At 53.4% G+C, this 16,696-nt stretch overlaps 2 protein-coding genes across 6 annotated transcripts in view; both read right to left on the bottom strand.

Annotated features, from left to right (window-relative positions):
- The window catches only part of IP6K1 (inositol hexakisphosphate kinase 1), a 37,498-nt gene extending 28,549 nt beyond the window's left edge, over positions 1–8,949 (bottom strand). For 2 of the 5 annotated variants that reach the window (XM_051793187.1, XM_051793192.1), the window contains exons 1-3: positions 8,850–8,949; positions 8,431–8,485; positions 4,010–4,109 (exon numbers count right to left, since the gene is read on the bottom strand). The gene's annotated coding sequence lies outside the window, so the exon portion shown is untranslated. Of the gene's footprint in view, positions 1–4,009; positions 4,110–7,961; positions 8,064–8,134; positions 8,392–8,430; positions 8,486–8,849 lie in introns of those variants that run through there. The other 3 variants (XM_051793188.1, XM_051793191.1, XM_051793190.1) reach the window with 3 other exon arrangements.
- Positions 8,950–10,431: 1,482 nt separating this feature from the next.
- Positions 10,432–16,532, bottom strand: CDHR4 (cadherin related family member 4). The gene is made up of 20 exons (XM_051793171.1): positions 16,370–16,532; positions 15,897–15,917; positions 15,566–15,762; positions 15,333–15,495; positions 15,168–15,253; positions 14,955–15,050; positions 14,399–14,502; positions 14,190–14,326; positions 13,945–14,110; positions 13,700–13,850; positions 13,322–13,424; positions 12,890–13,105; positions 12,670–12,809; positions 12,442–12,589; positions 12,166–12,368; positions 11,938–12,077; positions 11,819–11,854; positions 10,740–10,806; positions 10,611–10,641; positions 10,432–10,487 (listed from the first exon to the last, which is right to left on the bottom strand). Exons 1-20 carry the CDS (start codon positions 16,425–16,427, stop codon positions 10,432–10,434), a joined length of 2,319 nt encoding a protein of 772 aa, XP_051649131.1. The 5' UTR covers positions 16,428–16,532.
- Positions 16,533–16,696: the final 164 nt, after the last annotated feature.

Genomic DNA, 16,696 nt, shown 5'->3' with positions numbered 1-16,696 from the left:
GTCATGGAAGGGATTTTGATCTGGGTTTTTTGTTATCCTGTTACTCTCCTGCGGATCAGCTTAACCTGCAAGGCCCTCAATCACTCATACTGGAAATCTTAAAGCTGTTAAAATACTGTGGGCTTGTTTTGTGGCTTGCAGGATACTCTGGAAGGTAAAGAACAAAGAATTAACAAGAGGCCCAGGCCCTCGTGTGGAAATGAAAGGCAAACTGAACCTGAGGCTATCTTCTCAGGAGACACATGAATTGGTCCAGCTAGTCACAGCTTCAAGCTTGGCAAGATGCTACAACGTTTTGAAGGACAAAATCCCAAACCTGGCATTTAAAAACGTCCGCAAGATCATTTTACCTAACCAGGAGCCAGCACAACCATGCTTTGGTGCCGCCTTCTAGCAAACCTCACACTTCAAAGGATTCAAGGTGACTTTGGCTTTGCTAAAGAAAAACCCAAGGAGAAGGGAGCTCATAGATTGCCAAAGAAGCAGTCCATGAACACAGTTTATCCTACTTATCTCTCAAGGACCTTCTAAAGCAACCCTTAATATATCAAATCATTATTTCTCTCTCTATATGCTGACACTGGGCAGCAGGCACCTTGAAATGCTCTACCACAGCCAGCTCTGTTCTGTGGGTTTGAAGCAAGAAACTCCTCCTTTTCCAATTAAGTGAAGGATCAGACAAACAAAGCCTATATTTAACTTCCTGTTCACTGAGGCAGCTGCAAACAAGTCCCTGTAAACACTCTGCAGGTCACAAATTCCCAATATCTTATCTAATTGTTAAGCTGCTGAAGTAGATCTCAAAGCTCTTTCCAACAGGCTTTCTTGAGTGCCACTTACAACAACTGAGGCCACTGGTTATGTAACAGAGCTGTAAAGCCAAAGCCAGAAGGCAATAATTTGTTAACCTGATCTATTGTCAAATGGATTCGCATTTAACTATTCAGTGTAGAAGCTACACATATATAAGAAGTAAACATTTTCTGCCCCATATGCTAAAAAGGCACAGCACACACTCATTCTGAAAGTCACACAGACTGTGGCAAGTTTGTTTTTAATCACATGTCTCTGTCAAGTGTATAAAAGCTACCTTGGGTTTTCGCACTTTCAATTCTTCTAAAGACGCTGGAAGGCCACGTTGCAGGTTGGTTTTTGGGTTTTTTTCCTACAAAACAGTCTGCTAAATCACATGTATTCTCACAGCCACAATATGTCATGGGCCATCTATAGCTAGGGAAAACAAATTTCCCTTTAATTTTCTCCTCCAGATCAATACAGTGTGATAACAGGTGCCAGAAGCGTATCCTCTCAGGCTGAAAGAAACAAAATAACAAGCAGTATGGGTAGGAAATAACACACAGTTCTCTTCTCCCATAATCATAAGAAAACAGCAAATGACAGGAAACCTGAAACAGAAAAGTGCTCTGCACTCATGCAAGAGTCAAGCTGCCAAGCTCACTACCCAGGGACACTGACCTTTATCAGAATTCTTAAAAGGTTTTGAAATTTCTTCTGGTTGTCATGTCACAATAGGATGAACTCCAAAAACACAAGTCCTGGAAACACTTCACGATCTAACTTGTAATCCTTAAATGCCAGGTTTTAGGAAGATATTTTCACTGGAGTGAATAAAGAGCTTGGTTTACATTTGGCTGGTGAATGATATGATACCCTTAACTATTTTAACAAAGAATATTTAAGTCGAGCTGCACTTACAAAGCAGAATTTTAAGAGGACTGTTTTTTGTTATCAGGTGAACCAAACTGTCCATAGGTCCCCTGTATTCTCAGCTGCTGAAATACACTGGAAGTGCCAACGCTAAAAATGATACATGATGAATGAACAGACCACAGGAACAGAAATATCTGATCTTATTCAACTAAAGCTAAGAATAATTAAGGGGAAAACAGAACCCCCCAGGTGCTGCTATTACAGGAAAAAAAATACCACTGTGCAGAGCCCCTGAAGAAAACTGAAAACTATTCATACTTCTGCATGGTGCACAACAGTGATACTTCTTCAGACTGACTAAAACAGAGGTTTTTCCTCAGTTCTATAAAAATTAAAGATGCATGAAGCATGTCTGATAATGCTTATTGGTTCAGACTTAGCTTACCATCAAATTGTAATAAGTGTATTCAGGTCAACACTTGTGGTAAGAACTGTGAAGTATTAAGACCTCGATTACATAAAGAAGATTTATGTCCAATGCCACTTGTACACCATAAGAAAACACACAATATTTGGTTCAAACGGAAAATAAAGCAAACCATTCCAATATTTGCAAAAGTAAGGGGATCTATAATAATTTTGTATAGTGTCACATTAAATCTAAGTAAAACCCACATCTTAAAGATTAACACAATGCAGGTTTTATGATGGGAAGCGTGGGGCTATTTAAGAAACTATCTAAAAAACCTGCACATGTAGTGTTTTAACACAAACTGAGCTTCAGAGTGCTTTAACAATTCTTTTGGGACAGACTCAAAGGACTGAAGTTCTTTTTATTCCATACGTTTGTTGGATGAGAGTCAATACCCATGAATCCAACAGGCAGATCTTCCTCAGATCTGCCACACAGCACACAGACCAGAGTCTGGAAAAGTGAAATATACCTTCCACCAGGCAGCAAGTGGTGTGAGCTCCTTCCAAAGCTCCGAGCCTTCACCAGTTTTATTCACAACCCACAACAGCACTCAAAACAACGCAAGAGCACCACACCTTGTCTTCTGCAATAGCTCCAGCAATTTCATGGAAGTTACTCTCTGGTTTGATTGAGCCACTGAGTAAGACATGGGACTATGTAGCCCCCAGGCTTCTCTCCCAAATCCTTCTTGCTTTAAATAACTCACTGACATCTGCACTCACTGGTGCACTGATTTTGGTGTTCGAAGCTGCTTATCGCCTATAGTTAGCTGTAATGAGATCATGACTGCCTCCCCACACGTGCTTAAGCTGCTTAGACAGTACTGTCAAAGGACACAGAACAAACAGCCAGCCCTATCTTCTTGTGCCCTTTCTAAGATTTCTAAACTCGCTTTTGGAAATGCTTGACAATACTTGGATACCAAGAGCAAACAATGTTAATTGAAATTAAAGATCACGTGATATTTTGCATTAACCCACTCTGGAAGTTTAAAAAAATGGGGAAAATGCAGGTCAGAATACAAAGAAAAACAAGAAATGTCAGAGCAGAATATATGAGTTATACACTAAGTAGCCCACCTTTAGATCAGTATTTAAGCCAGCTGTGACAAAGACACAGGAACATCCCCTGAAGAGAGGGCACCATGTCTCCTCTCCCTACCCCAGGAAGGTAGTTGTGGAGCTCAGCATCTTTGATCATTACCTGTTGCACTTTAAACCAACAAAGACCATCTGTGTGACACAGTTACTATTTAAACATGCCATGCCTCAATAAAACGATGTCATTTGAGTCTGCCTCAGTCATGCTTAAACCATAGCTACTACTACTGAGTCTTATCTCAGTTGACAAAGAACTGGGAGAAAACAGATATGCTAGACTTTCTTCCAAATTTAGGACAGCACAAAGTAACCTCTTTGAGCCTGGAAGACTATCAAGTCAGCCTTATCAACTTTCAGCAAACCAACCTTACAATAGAAAGGAAAAATAAAAACCAGACAATGTTAGAGTTCTTAAATCATAGTACAGTGATTCAAGTGCAAATGAGCCACCTAAATGGCCAGAATTACTAGAGCATGAGTGAGCTTCGAAATCTTGGAAGTTTAATTCTTATTACAAAGAACTGACACTGATTTGGTGAATGATTAGGACTGAGCTTTTCACTCTGTGCTAACACAACACTTACCTGGGCGTTCCTGCAGTATCCCTAATGGTAAGACCATAACTCCCACAAACCATATTTACCTATCCTTACTCAAAGGGTAAAATTACAAAGGAAGAGGTAAAAGGCAAGCAGCTTATTTCTCTTTGCATGATATTTAAGGTGGCTGCATATGTATTCTGAGCAAAACAGAAAAACGTTACCTTAGAGATGTCACCCAAGCTCTTTCGGCTGAGCAGTCACTGGAATATGGACCCGATCTCTCACAATCAAGAGGGAGTAGGACCCCAGAAGCAAGTCAGCCTGCAAGATGTTGTATGAAAATGAGTTAGCAAGTGCTAAATTAGCTTTTATAGAGATCTTTACTTGCTCATCGGTTCAGAACTTTCGAGAGCATGTTTTCCCTCAAGTCTGGGACCAGAATTCACAGCGAGTTCCTTTCAGGATGCAAATGCTCTCACTCACTGCTCTGGGCTCTGACAGATGTTCTCTACCAAATGTGTCACTGAGGGGCTGAGGGGACACACTGTCCCCAGCTGCCTCAGCCACCCTCAGTTGAAGATCACCAACCACGGGTGGAGCAGAGCTGGATGCACAACTGTTCCTCACCGGGCCTGGCTCACAAGGCACGGATAGTATTAAGGAAGAAAGGCTGAAGCACAGTATATTAAACCAGGGCAGCTGAACGGGCCCTGCTTAGGCCCCAGTACAAGGGAGGTAGTGTCTGGCAAAGCAGCAGGACAGCTGGTGAAGGAGATAACCTTTCTAACTACAAAAGCTAAATCAGAGACAGCTTATCTATCAGAGCTCTCAAACACGTGTAGTGACATCCTACCAGGGCAGGCACATTCATCTCATAACCTCTTTCACTGCTTTTATCAGATTTGGTTGACACAGATCTTCTAGTAATACAATTATGGCAGCTATGCCTGTGTTGTTTTTCAACAGAAACAACTGCACCCATTATAACTACCAGGGGCAGCATTATACAGATGGAGGCACTCTCTAACAGCAAAGCTTACTCCTTTACTCCCAGAGAAGGGGATCAAACATTGTGAATGACACTGACCACATACTGATGGGGTTATGCAAAATAAAAGCTTAAAGAGGCTTGTCTTTTATACACAGTTAATGCCACTCAAAATGCACACAGATGAGCCTACAGAAATAAATCATGGCAAATTACTTGCACCTCAGTACCATCTGCACTAATACATAGGAAGCACAAGCACCCAACACACCGATTAAGAGAACTGCATCTATTAGGAAGTACATCCACCCGAACAGCACACTGGGAAAGCCAAAAATAACAGCTGCTGCCACATCAGAATGGTACAACACTGCGCACAGGCGATGCCTGCAAAACAGAAACCAAGCAGCCACGCACAAACACTTCCTCTTCCTCCCCCACCACCCCTACGACAGCAGCAACAAACCTGATATTAAACACTGGCCAGCATCCTGCTCTGCATTCCTGTCACATCAGGAATAGGAAAGAGGGAGACTGCTAGCTGCTCCTCCATACAGCTGAAGGGTTCCTTCACTTTACAGCACGTCATACAAATACTTGACATGATTCTCGCAGAGGTTTCTGCTGCATTTTCTTTTCTTTCGCTCCTTTTCTCCAGCTCACCCACTTCAGAGCTCGCTAGGGACCCTTTGTACTTACTAGGCTTGTTTTTGACACACTCCTTCCCAAAGACTGGCAAGTCAGAAATAAAAGCAGTTGTTCCTAGGCAAGTCACATATAAGCAAGCAAGCACAGAGCCACGGCTCGACTGGGCTGCCACACACAAAGTCTGCAAGTCAGGTCCAAATCTAAACCCTGTCCAGCACCAAGACTGACAGTGTGACACTGTCAAATGCAAGAGTAAACAAATCAGGCTGCAGCCTTCCGTCAATACCGAGTTCTGAGACTATAAATCCCAGCATCAACACTCAGTGCTCACATCTCCAACACATTACAAGCCAATTCCCAATGGGCAGACTGGGGGAATTCACTGACAGCAAGTGAAGTGAACTGCAGTAAGCAAGGCCTCTGTCAGATTTTCCACGGCTTCAGTATGTGTATTTCAATCACAGATGGAAGAACTCTACCTCCTCTGGAACATGGGCTGTAGATATCCAACTTCAAACTTAGCACCTGTATTTCTTATCCCAATGGAAAAGCACGGTCAGTGCCGCTCTGTACCTATCGTACCGGCCAGAACTCACCAGAGTCACAACAACCTTCAGACACTGAGAAATCAGCTAAAAACTGAAATCTGGAAACCTTTTTACAATTATCTGGTGATCCACTGAACCAAAGACACTGTGTCCTGTAAGCAGATGGTCAACAAATAGCTCCAAGCTTGTACTGGGCTCCTCATCTCTCACTAGTCAAGCTCAACAAGGTCACATTTCAGAGTGTGATAATTTTACCCAAATGAATGAGCTCCATATGTGCAGGAGAGAAGGAAAGAAACAAACCAGGCAGCTCGGGTGGGATGAGGAGAGCACAGAACTGCATGATTAAGAAGAAATCATAATGCTTGTTTAGAAGGCTGAGGGCACAAGTACTACACCAGCCTGGGTACTTTTTGACCTCTGAGTGCTTGTTACTATAACCTTGACTTCTCACCACGTGCAATGCAAGACAGAATAACTTCCAAGTCATTTGACTTGCACAATCTGTCATGAGAGGGGATCCCAAAGCACATCTACTTTTGTTTTCTACAATATTTTTATAGGAAGGACATGCCCAGTACTGTCAACCTGATGATGAGGAGTACAATGATACTATTCACAAAAGTAGGAAATAAGCATGGGCACTACTATTTCATAAATTTTTAAATATATGTAAATATGCACTTTGAAGCTATCTGTAACAAAATACATACAGAAAAATACACTGCTGCACTGTTACACACTCATAGTGTTGGTTTCTCTGGACAAGGATAAGACTCCATTTCAGCACCAGCCCCACGTTCCCACCATTTCCCTTGCACAAGCAAAATCATTTAAGCACCCACACCAAGCTGTGGAGAAAAAAACTGCCAGTTTGTCTCCAGCTTGATCAACTTTTAAGGAGGAAACTCAGATTCCCACCTTTACAAGCACCCAGCAGCAAGTCAAGAACCTCCTGTGGGCTGCAGTCTACGCTTACATGAGCTGAAGTGCCTGTGAAGCCACATACTGAATGTGAAGCAGATCATAAAAACTGTCCCCCCTTCTCATCTCAACACATAATCGTGCTCACTTGCTCTTTTTCTATGCAAGAAACAAACAAAACTGCCACAAGGTGCCTAATGAATAACCAGAGTCCAGAAGAGGGTACTACCAGCATACCCTACTCTTTCCACCCCTGTGGTCAGCAGAGATTCCTCTGGTAAGGACCTTGTATACATAAACGTCCCCCTCAAGGAGCCAAGGACCACTTCTCCTGCTCTCCCAAGTCTTTATCAGACAGGAAACAAAGGCAATGCCATGAAAAGGACACTTCAGATCCACCTAACGGGCTCTAACCAGGATGGTATAGGCAGTTCATCCATGCACCTGGAAATGGCAGTGCTCAAAAAGCTGGGGAGGGTAAGAAACACCCTCTAAGAAAGAAAAAGAAAAATTTGCATTAGCATGATTTGAAACATTGACAAAGCAAGTCTGATGCACTTGAAAGAACAACCCAATGTTATCTTGCCTTACAGTGCTCACATTTTCATCTTTTCACAACCTACCACTTTCCTTCCAGCTCCAAAACAAAGCACTTACCTTTGATCAGTGCTAAAATAACCCAGCCACAGAAAAATACTTCTCAATCTCCGCAACAAGAAACTGTTACACAGGATTAGGATGTCCCTAATAGGCCTATTTAAGGGCACAGTGACACCTAATAATTGATATACCTAATTCTAAAACACTTTGAAGCTCTTGATAGGATTTCTGTAAAAATGAAACCAAATTCTTAGTTCAGTGACATATAACAAGAAAAATATCCAAGAAAATCTCCATCAAAAATCTGACCATGCACACATGTCCCTATATCAGCTGCAGGTGACAGTTCACTACGATGAGACCTTCACAAGGCATTACAACATATTATTTTGTGAGACAAGCTACCAACTAAGTTTACACAGATCTACTGCTCACAGAAATATTTCATTAAGAACGAACAGAGACCCAAGCCCACACTGTTCCAGCACCACTCAGCGCTTCATTAGCAAAGGCCAATCGTGGAATCCAGCTTTGGAAGCTCTGAACACCAAGTTAAGCCAGGTGAACCTGAAGGGAGGAAAAGTAGATGGAGCAGAGACACAGTAAGACGGGGCTGAAACGAGAAAGGCAGCACATACCACAACACATCATTGGGAGGAAAAACGGAGGCTGATTCCGAGCTTTAAAATGGAGGGGGATGGAGACTGGGACCAGTTCAAATTCTGAGCAGCTCGAAAATGAACAGGAGTCAGTCCCACCTACCAACCCCTCCTTGGAAACCCCAGGGAAGGCTGGTTACGGTCCGGTTCTGCAGACCCACGAACAGACCTGCGCTCCGGGTGTACCCAGGGTGGCACCCAGCGATCCCGGGCCCCCCACCCTCCCGTGCCGGGGGGCAGCGCGGACGGGCCCCCGGCCCCACCGGCCTCCTCACCATGTTGGTTTCATGTTACCGCCGCGGTCCCCGAGCTCCTTCCTGCGCGCAGCTCCTGCGGAAGGGAAGAAAGGGCACAAAAGGAGGGAAGGCTCGCTCTGCCCGCCGGGCACTGCCCTGCCCCGGCCCCCCGCCCCGGCCGTGCCTCACTCGGGCACTGCTGGATCTCACCCCAGACACAAGCGGCTCCCCCCGCACCCACCTCAGGGGGCCGCTCGTGCATCCCCTGCACCGCCGGGCCCGTCCCGGTGCCCTCCTCACCCCGGCTCCTCATGGAGCTGTGTTTCCCCCTTCCCCTCTCCCGTCTCCCTTCACGGGGCCGCGCCCGGTTTTCGCTCCCTCCCCTCACGGCAGCGCGCCCGGCTCACCCCCCCCACCTCGCCTCTCAGCCTGCCCTGTACCCGCCCGCCGCGGCTCACCGGGGCCGGCGCTGCCCGCCCGGCCGGGACTCCGGGACAGCGGGACGCGGAGCCCCAGCGCCGCCGCTCCCCGCCGCTCGAATCAACAACAAGATGGCGGCGCTCGGGAGGGCGGGGCCCGGCGCTGGCCGTCATAGCAACCGCGCCGTCCAAGGCCCGCCCCGCCGCCCCTCGCGCCAATCCGAGCCCTAGCCCCGCCCCGCGGGAGCTTATCGACATCGCTGATAGGTCGAGTTTGCCGTCGCTCAAGCGCAGGGCGGCCCCGCCCTGTTCCGAGCGCGGACGGCGGCGCACGTTAGGCACACGTGACGCCCGCCAGCGCCCCGCCCCGCCGCGGGCCGCGCCGCCTCATTGGCTGCCCGCGGGGAGGGGGGGGGTGCTCGGCCAATGGGCGCGACCCGCGAGCACGGGGGGGCGGGGCCGGGCTGGGCGCGCCCCGCGGCTCCGAGACCCCCGGCAGGGACCCCCGGGCGAGGCCCCGAGTCCCCGGGCGCTGTGGCTCCGAGCTCCCCGTTCTGAGCCCCGAACCCCTCCGCCAAAGACCCCCGCTCTGAGCTCCCCACCCTGAGCCCCCCCCGGCTGCCACTCCGAGCCGGGTCTCGCCAGCAGAGCACGCACCTCTCCGGTACAATAAAGGATTTAACTCCCCAGCGGTTATCGGTCCCCTTGGTCTCAGGGCGAGGGGGACCCCCCGGCGGAGTCACACAGGTGGCCCTTGTCACTGTGAAATTTCACGGCTGGCCTCTGCCCCCCCTCCCTCCTTTTAGCCACCTACTTCCCAAATTAGTCTCCCCTCTTATCCCGCCAGCGCTTAATTTCCCCGGGAGCTGCCGGGGAGGTGTCCCGTAGCGCCCTCCTTTGAAATTCAAATAGCCAAGTTCCCACCTCTCCCGCTGACTGGCGCCTTCAAAGCTTCCCGCCGCTCCCAGCTCCTGCAGCGTCCCTCTCACCTGCGCCCACGCTAATTCACTTTTCCTTCTAATTATCAACCCATCCCCTCCGCCGACCGGCTGCTCGTCCAACCCGCTTGCGCCCCTGAGCCCTGGAGCAAAGAAGAGCTTGAGGGGGACACTGGGCAAAAGTTTCTCACAATTACCCGTGATTGAGTCTTCTTGCCCCAGATCACCTCTCTGCGGGAGACTGCCCCGGCTGGGTCACATCCACAGGCTACAGAGATGCTGCTGTGACCAGAGGAGACCCTGCCAAAGACCTCAGCACATCTTTCACAGCGCCAACTCCACTGCCGTGACTGCTATCCTTGTCCTGAGTCGTGCCACCCACATCCCTGACTGGAGATGGCAGTAATGACCCCCACAGCAGGACAGCCACCAGTGGGACTGCCTGACCACAGCACTCCCTACGGCAATCACAGCAGTGCCTGCAATCTCTGACATCATTTATTAGGTCTGCACTGTCTGAGGTGGCTCAGGGTCTGGCTGCACCCCATGGGGAGTTGGTTCAGCCACAAAGGATGGGTCTCCTCCTTGAGGGCCCCACCAGGTGTCTGCCAGCGCCCAGTGCTGTGCCTGGCATGGCCCACATGGAGCTGTGGGTTGCAAGGAGCCTCATCCAGACAAGCCCCTCAGATCCAGCGCCGTGCCCCAGTCACGCTGTTGAATAGATAGTCCCTGCCGGTGCCTGAGATGGAGGCAGCATTCAGCCACTGCCCCGGGGGTCTGGTGCCCATCTCTCTTGTCTCCAGACCCCTCTGCTCTGGGGGACACAGCCCAAGGCTGTGGGGCCATGGGACAGGGCACTCACGTGGGTCCTGAGCACGGCCATCAAACTGCCCCTGTGTGGAGGAGAGACAGGAGAGGGTGCTGAGTGTCCCAGGGCTCCTCCTGCTTCCTGGGCAGGGCACCCACCCTCACTGCCATGGCACACACTTACCTGGCTGTTGGCATGTGGGTGTCCCTGTTCCTCCTTGCCCCCGCTCTTCTCCACCACATCCCAGGAGCTGCAAGAGGGAAGAGGGCAAGAGGAGGGCACACTGTCAGTGGTGGGCCCCTGGCCTTGACCCCGAGGGATGCTGTCAGGAGCGGGGTGCCAGACAGGCTTTGCCCTGCCAGCTGCACCCTGTCGAGCCCATTGTCCACCTACCTGATCGTCCCCTTACCCAGTCCATGTGTCCCCGGGCACAGAAGGGGATTGTGGCAGGGCTGTGCTCCCCCAAGCACCTTTCAGCAGTGCCTGAAGGTGCTGATCTGGTCTGCCACCTCATCTGCTTGTTTCTCCACGTTTGAGCTCAGAGGACACTGTGCTGGGGGTTCTGCAGCCCCAGAGCCCCCCTGGTGCCAGTGCCACCCATAGGAGCTGAGCCCGAGCCTTCTCCCTTTCATGGTCACTACAGCCCCAGTGCCACCAATCACTGGGTCCCCAATCTCACCAATGAACGTGGATCCAGCCATGCATCCCCTCAGGGTGGTTATGCCACTGGAGGTGGCTGTTATCCTGCCCGTGCTCGTGCATGTCTCCTCCTTGCCGTGCAGACACCCTGTGCAGGCTGGTCCAGCTCTAGTGTCTCCTTGTCTCTGTCCTCTGCTGCCTGTCACCCTCATTGATCCTCAGGAGGAGTGTGCAGCCTGCTCACCTCCTCCCTGGAGTTTTTCCTGCCAAGTGGGGCTCACCCCTGCCAAATGGGGGCTCCCCTAGTGAGCTGCACTGACCTCAGCCCTGGTGCTGGGACCCAGCCCTGCAGTGGGCAGCAGCACCAGCACTGTGCCATCCCACGCTGTCCACCGCAGAGTTTGTGCCCCAGCCTGGCTACCAACATCACTGTCCACTGACCAAATCACTATATTTGCTCCTATGGCTCCCATCAGGGCTGAACCCTCACTCTGAGCAGAGCAACTGAGAGACCACAGCCAAATGTGGGGTGTGTTAAACACCCCTCACATGCCGCAGCTCCCTGGCTACCTGCAAAGACACCGTGACTACCAATATAACTGCCCTGGCCGTGCAGTACTCACCTCTTGCCCAGGAACGGTTTGCCAGGGCCCCGGCTCCTGTGGGAGGAGCAGAGGGCAGACATGAGCCCCTGGTCTTGCTCCCTGTGCCGTGCTGTGCTGTGCTATGGGCTGGGGCTCACCTGCACAGCAGGCTCCGGGCCGTGCAGCCCAGGGTGGCCAGCAGCAGAGTGCCAGAGATGGTCAGCACGGCCACAAACCAGGCTGGTGGGTGCCACACCACCTCCGTCCGCGTGACAACCAGCGGCTCCTTCTGCAGCGTCTGCAGAGGAGGTGGAGTGAGTGGGTATGGGAGGGCTGGGGGGTTCAGTGGACCCCGGGGCACTGCCTGGCCAGTGGGCTCTGCTCACCGTGTGCTGGGTGGTGGTGCTGGGTGGCACTGGAGTGCTCCAGGGGGTGACGTGCATCACCAGTGCCACCACGGTGCTGTGGCGGCGGGCACCAGAGCCACCCCAAACCTCCACCAGTAGTACAAAGGTGCGGGGCTCAACTTGGTCATTGGGGAGGTAGACGACGGTGTTCCCCTCCAGCCGAAAGCGCCCATCCTCGTTGCCTGGATGAGAGGATCTGCTCAGTGCCGTGCCGTGGTGAGGGTTGGTTTGTGCCGTGGTTTGGCTGCTCCTCACCTCCAACAATGGTGTATGTCAGCGTGTCACCGTTGGGGCTGCCGTGGCACGCCAGGCGGGTGACAGGCTGCCGGCTGCCTGGAGACCCAGCCGTGATCCGCAGCTCCTGCACCTCGGGGGTGCACACTGGCACCTGGTCTGGCACGGCCTGCCAGGAGCAGGGAGTGGTGGTGTGGCACCCACAGTGCTCACAACCCCTGCAGTTCACCCAAGGGGCCGCACTCGCACCTGCAGGCGCACGGACACATCGCACAGGCGGCTGTGCCGCTTCGCCGGGTCCAGGTCGTTGCGGGTGTCTGTCAGCCGCACCACCAGCCTGTAGCTCTTCTGCTGCTGGGAGTCCAGGGGTCCCACCACGCGGATCTCACCTGTGGGGTGGTGTGAGCTGCGGGGCACCAGTGGGTGCCACGGGGTGTGGTGGGTGCTGGGGAGGGGGCCAGGTGCTCACCAGTGCGGCTGTCGATGGAGAAGGGCTGTGCTGGGCCGGATTCCCCCTCCAGGCTGTACTCAAGGCTGTCCGGTGGGTAGTCGCGGTCAGTGCCAGCCACACGCCCCACAACACTGCCAAAAGCTGCTGTCTCTGGCACGGTGAAGGTGGCACTGTTGGGGCATGCCGGTCTGAATTCATTCACGGGTGTCACCGTCACAAGCACAGGCACACGGGCTGTGTGGCACACGGCAGCTCAGCCACACTGGCCACTCCACAGCCCACACTGAGCTGGGCAACATGGCCAGTGGCACCAGCCCTGGGGTGGGCACCTCTGGGGCAGCAGGGGAGGAACGTTTCCTTTGTGATCTGCTGGTTTTCGGATCAGGAAAGGGCTTTTCCCTCCTCCCCCATTGCGACCCCTGGGCACACCCCAGGGACGCGGGCACTCACTGCTCCGTGGGGGCTGCTCTCCTGCTGTCACCACGATGGTGGCTGTGAACTGAAAGCCCATAGCGGCCACAGCCTCTGAGTCATAGTCCAGGGTGGTGTTGACCTGCCAAGCCAGGATGGGGAGGGTCAGGCAGAGCCAAGATGCTCTGCAAAGCCAGGGTGTCCTGCAAAGCCAGGGTGTCCCACAAACTGTGATGCCAGGGGAACAGGAGGGAGCAAGCAGGAAGAAGAGGCAGGCCTCGGGGAGCAGGGAGCCCTGAGGAGCCCTGACCCAGGACCTAGCATGACAGCACATGTCACAGAGTCCCCCCTGTCCCACCAGGCTCCCTGGGGTCTGGGCTTGCCATCTGCCTGGGCGCTGCCTGAGGCCCTGCTCACCTTCAGCCGTGGCCCCTCCATGCAGAAATGGGAGCGGGAAGCGGGGGACCCCTCGAGGGCATAATGCAGACACTCATCAGTGCCAGTAGAGTCGGTGCACCTCAGTGTCACCAGGGTGTTGCCAGGGGACACTGTCTCGGGCACCTGGGACCTGCAGTGGGACAGCCAGCAGCTCAGCTCCTGTCCCCCATGTCCTAGGTGCAGCATAGCATCCCATGTACCCCCACTCTCTCCCCAAACCGTACACAAAGATGGCTGGAACACATCTTGGTGCCCAGTGGTCTGTCCCCTGCACGGTGACGTTGACCATGGCAGTGTCGTGGTCAGCGGGGTGCAGAGCGTTGTAAGCCTGGATGAGGAGGTGGGCACGGGCCACCTCCAGCCTGCGGGTGCTGCGGATCTCACCTGTCACTGTGGGAGGAGGCACGGCCTTGCACTGCGCACAGGGACAGGGGCAGGATGTCCCTGGGGCCCCCACCCCCCTGCTCACCCTCATCAATGGTGAAGAGCGTGGGTGCCACGGGAGCAAGGATGGCATAGCGGACATTCTCACCACTGGCATGGACCTGTGTGACCACCTTCCAGGGGCCAATGCCCTCTGTCACCATCACAGACCGGTGTGGCTCGCTGCAGGCAAAGTGGGCAGTGTGGCATGTCCTGGTGCCACCAGCACCCCCCGCCTGGCCCGACCCCACTCACGGAAAGGTGACACGGGGACGGCGCGATGGCAGCACCTCCACCGTCACAGCCCCGCTGCAGTTGTGCCCGTGGCGGTCCATCACCTCAATCTCCAACTTGAACATCTGCAGGGTAGTGCCAGGGCAGCTGTGGGACAGCCCTGAGCGGCACCAGGGATGGGGAAGTGGACGGGGTGGGGATTGAGACAGGGATGAACACAGGAATGAGGACAGTAATGGGCACAGAGACAAGAATAGGGATGGGATGGGGACAAGAGACAGGGAAGAGGAGGGGGACAGGGACAAGAACAGGGCTTGAAGCAGGACCAGAGGTGGGAAGATAGTTGGAGATGGAGATAAGTTGAGCTGGAGACTGAAATGGGGACAGGAATAGGGACAGGGATGAGAACTGAGACAGGACTCAAGATGCAGAAGGGGATGGGGACAGAACTGGAGCACTCCAAGGTCCAGGGAAAGACAAGAGCCCAATGAGAGGAGCAGGATGTGGAGAGCTGCAGGCAGTGCCAGGAGGGGCTAAGCCCAGGCTGCTGACACAGCCTGGGGATGCAGGTGCCAACCTGGGTGTCCTTGCTGGGGTCAAAACCATTGTCAGGCGCCAGCACCAGGCCCCGGCGGGTGAGCGTGAGAGGTGTGTCATGGTTTCGGAGCCTGAACTGCAGAGAGGAGGGTGATGAAAACCCCTGTCCCCCTCCTCCACAGCTGAGGTTCCACTGTCTCCAAAGCTACTCCCATTTCTGGGGGCTGCAGGCCCCCGGGGAACTGTCACTCACCATCAGCCCACCGAGTGGCTGCGGCAGCACCGCATACAGGGGTGTCCGGGGTGCCACATCCGCCAGCACCTGCACCACGTCACCCCCTGGGGCAGAGCACGACTGTGGGAGCTTGGTGCCAGCTGGCACCTGCAGCCCCCCCTGCCCCACGCCTCTGGTTCCTACCGGCACTGGTGAAGGGGGTGTCACAGCGCAGCACCTGTCCTGATGTCACCTGGACAAAGAGCCGCTCTTCCACCTCGTCCTCTCCGGGACAAGCGGCCCGGAGGGTCAGGGTGTACTGATTCACCCGGTGGGCATCGAGCTCCGCACCAGCACGCAGTGTCACCTGCCAGGGGGACATGTCACTCAGCAGGGCACCCGGGGCTCCTGCCCCACTCCCTGTTCCCCAGCCGCACCTCTGCCTGGAACATGGTGGCAGATGTGGGGTTGGCACTGATGGCAATGGGGTTGAAGGGGTGGTCGGGCTCCGTGCTGTCCAGGGTGACATTGGGGCTGCCACTCATGTTGCTGCAGGACACGGTCACCTCGGCCACGCGGGTGCCTGGCACTGTGTCCTCACTCAGGGTCACCACACGTGGCAAGTCAGGCAGGGCTGGCAGGAGACCCCAGGGACCACCAATAGCTCACCCAGCTGTGCTTAGAAAGCTCTGCTCCTGCACCCAGGCGCTCATGCTGGCACAGGTCTCTCTACTGGGTACAGTGGGTCCCAGGGCACCTCGTTCTTACCTGTTGCTTTGATGAAAGTCCCTGCAAAAAGGAGAGTGTCACCCCAGGCTGCCACAGTGTGCCCTGGAGAGGCCCCAGAACTCACGGAATCATAAAATCATAGAGTATGCTGCGTTGGAAGGGACACATCAGAACCACTGAGTCCAACTCCTGGTCCTACACGGGGCACCCCAAGAACCACACCATGTGCCCTCTGTGATGCTCTGAAGATGCCCCAGTGGTGCCTGGATATGCCTTAGTGATGCCCAGAAGATGCCCCAGTAATGCTCTGGCAGTGCCCTGAGGACACCATGGCAATGCCTGAGGATGCTTCAGCAATGCTCCCTCCCTGTTTGAACCCAGCCAGGCAGCTGCCAGCCCCTCTGCCCTTCCTGAGGTCAGCCCCAGAGCCTGTCCCTTTTCCCCCTCCTCTCAGTCACCCACTCAGGTTCTGCTAAAGGGTGCCTCTGACACTGTGACCCTACTGTTCTTACCTGGGGCATAGAGGCTGAGGAGGAGGAGGAAGAAGGTGAGGTGTTCGTGCATGCCCATCGTTCGCTGGATGTTTGGGACAAGCTGCAGCCGGTTGCCAGGGGTGCTGGGCACCACCCCGGGCTGGCGTCACGCTGGCCATCCCCACCCGTGGTGGCCGACCCAGTCAGGGGAGGGACAGGGCACGGCCCCAGTGCCCCCTCTCCCATCCCCTCGCCCCTCGCAGCCACGGTCCGTGGGGTTTGGCTGCCACCCCACGCCGCCTCACCACGCGGCACGTTCGGGAACCGGGAAAATTAGCTGGGAGGTAATTTTTTGGCCGTGTTCTC

The sequence above is a fragment of the Manacus candei genome, unplaced genomic scaffold (genome assembly GCF_025592945.1).
Source record: "Manacus candei isolate 608988 ecotype Guabito, Panama unplaced genomic scaffold, ASM2559294v1 h1tg000036l, whole genome shotgun sequence".
In the NCBI taxonomy this organism is placed as follows: Eukaryota; Metazoa; Chordata; class Aves; order Passeriformes; family Pipridae; genus Manacus; species Manacus candei.
The sequence above is the reverse complement of the archived record's forward strand: the minus strand, read 5'-3'. Positions and strand labels throughout refer to the sequence as shown.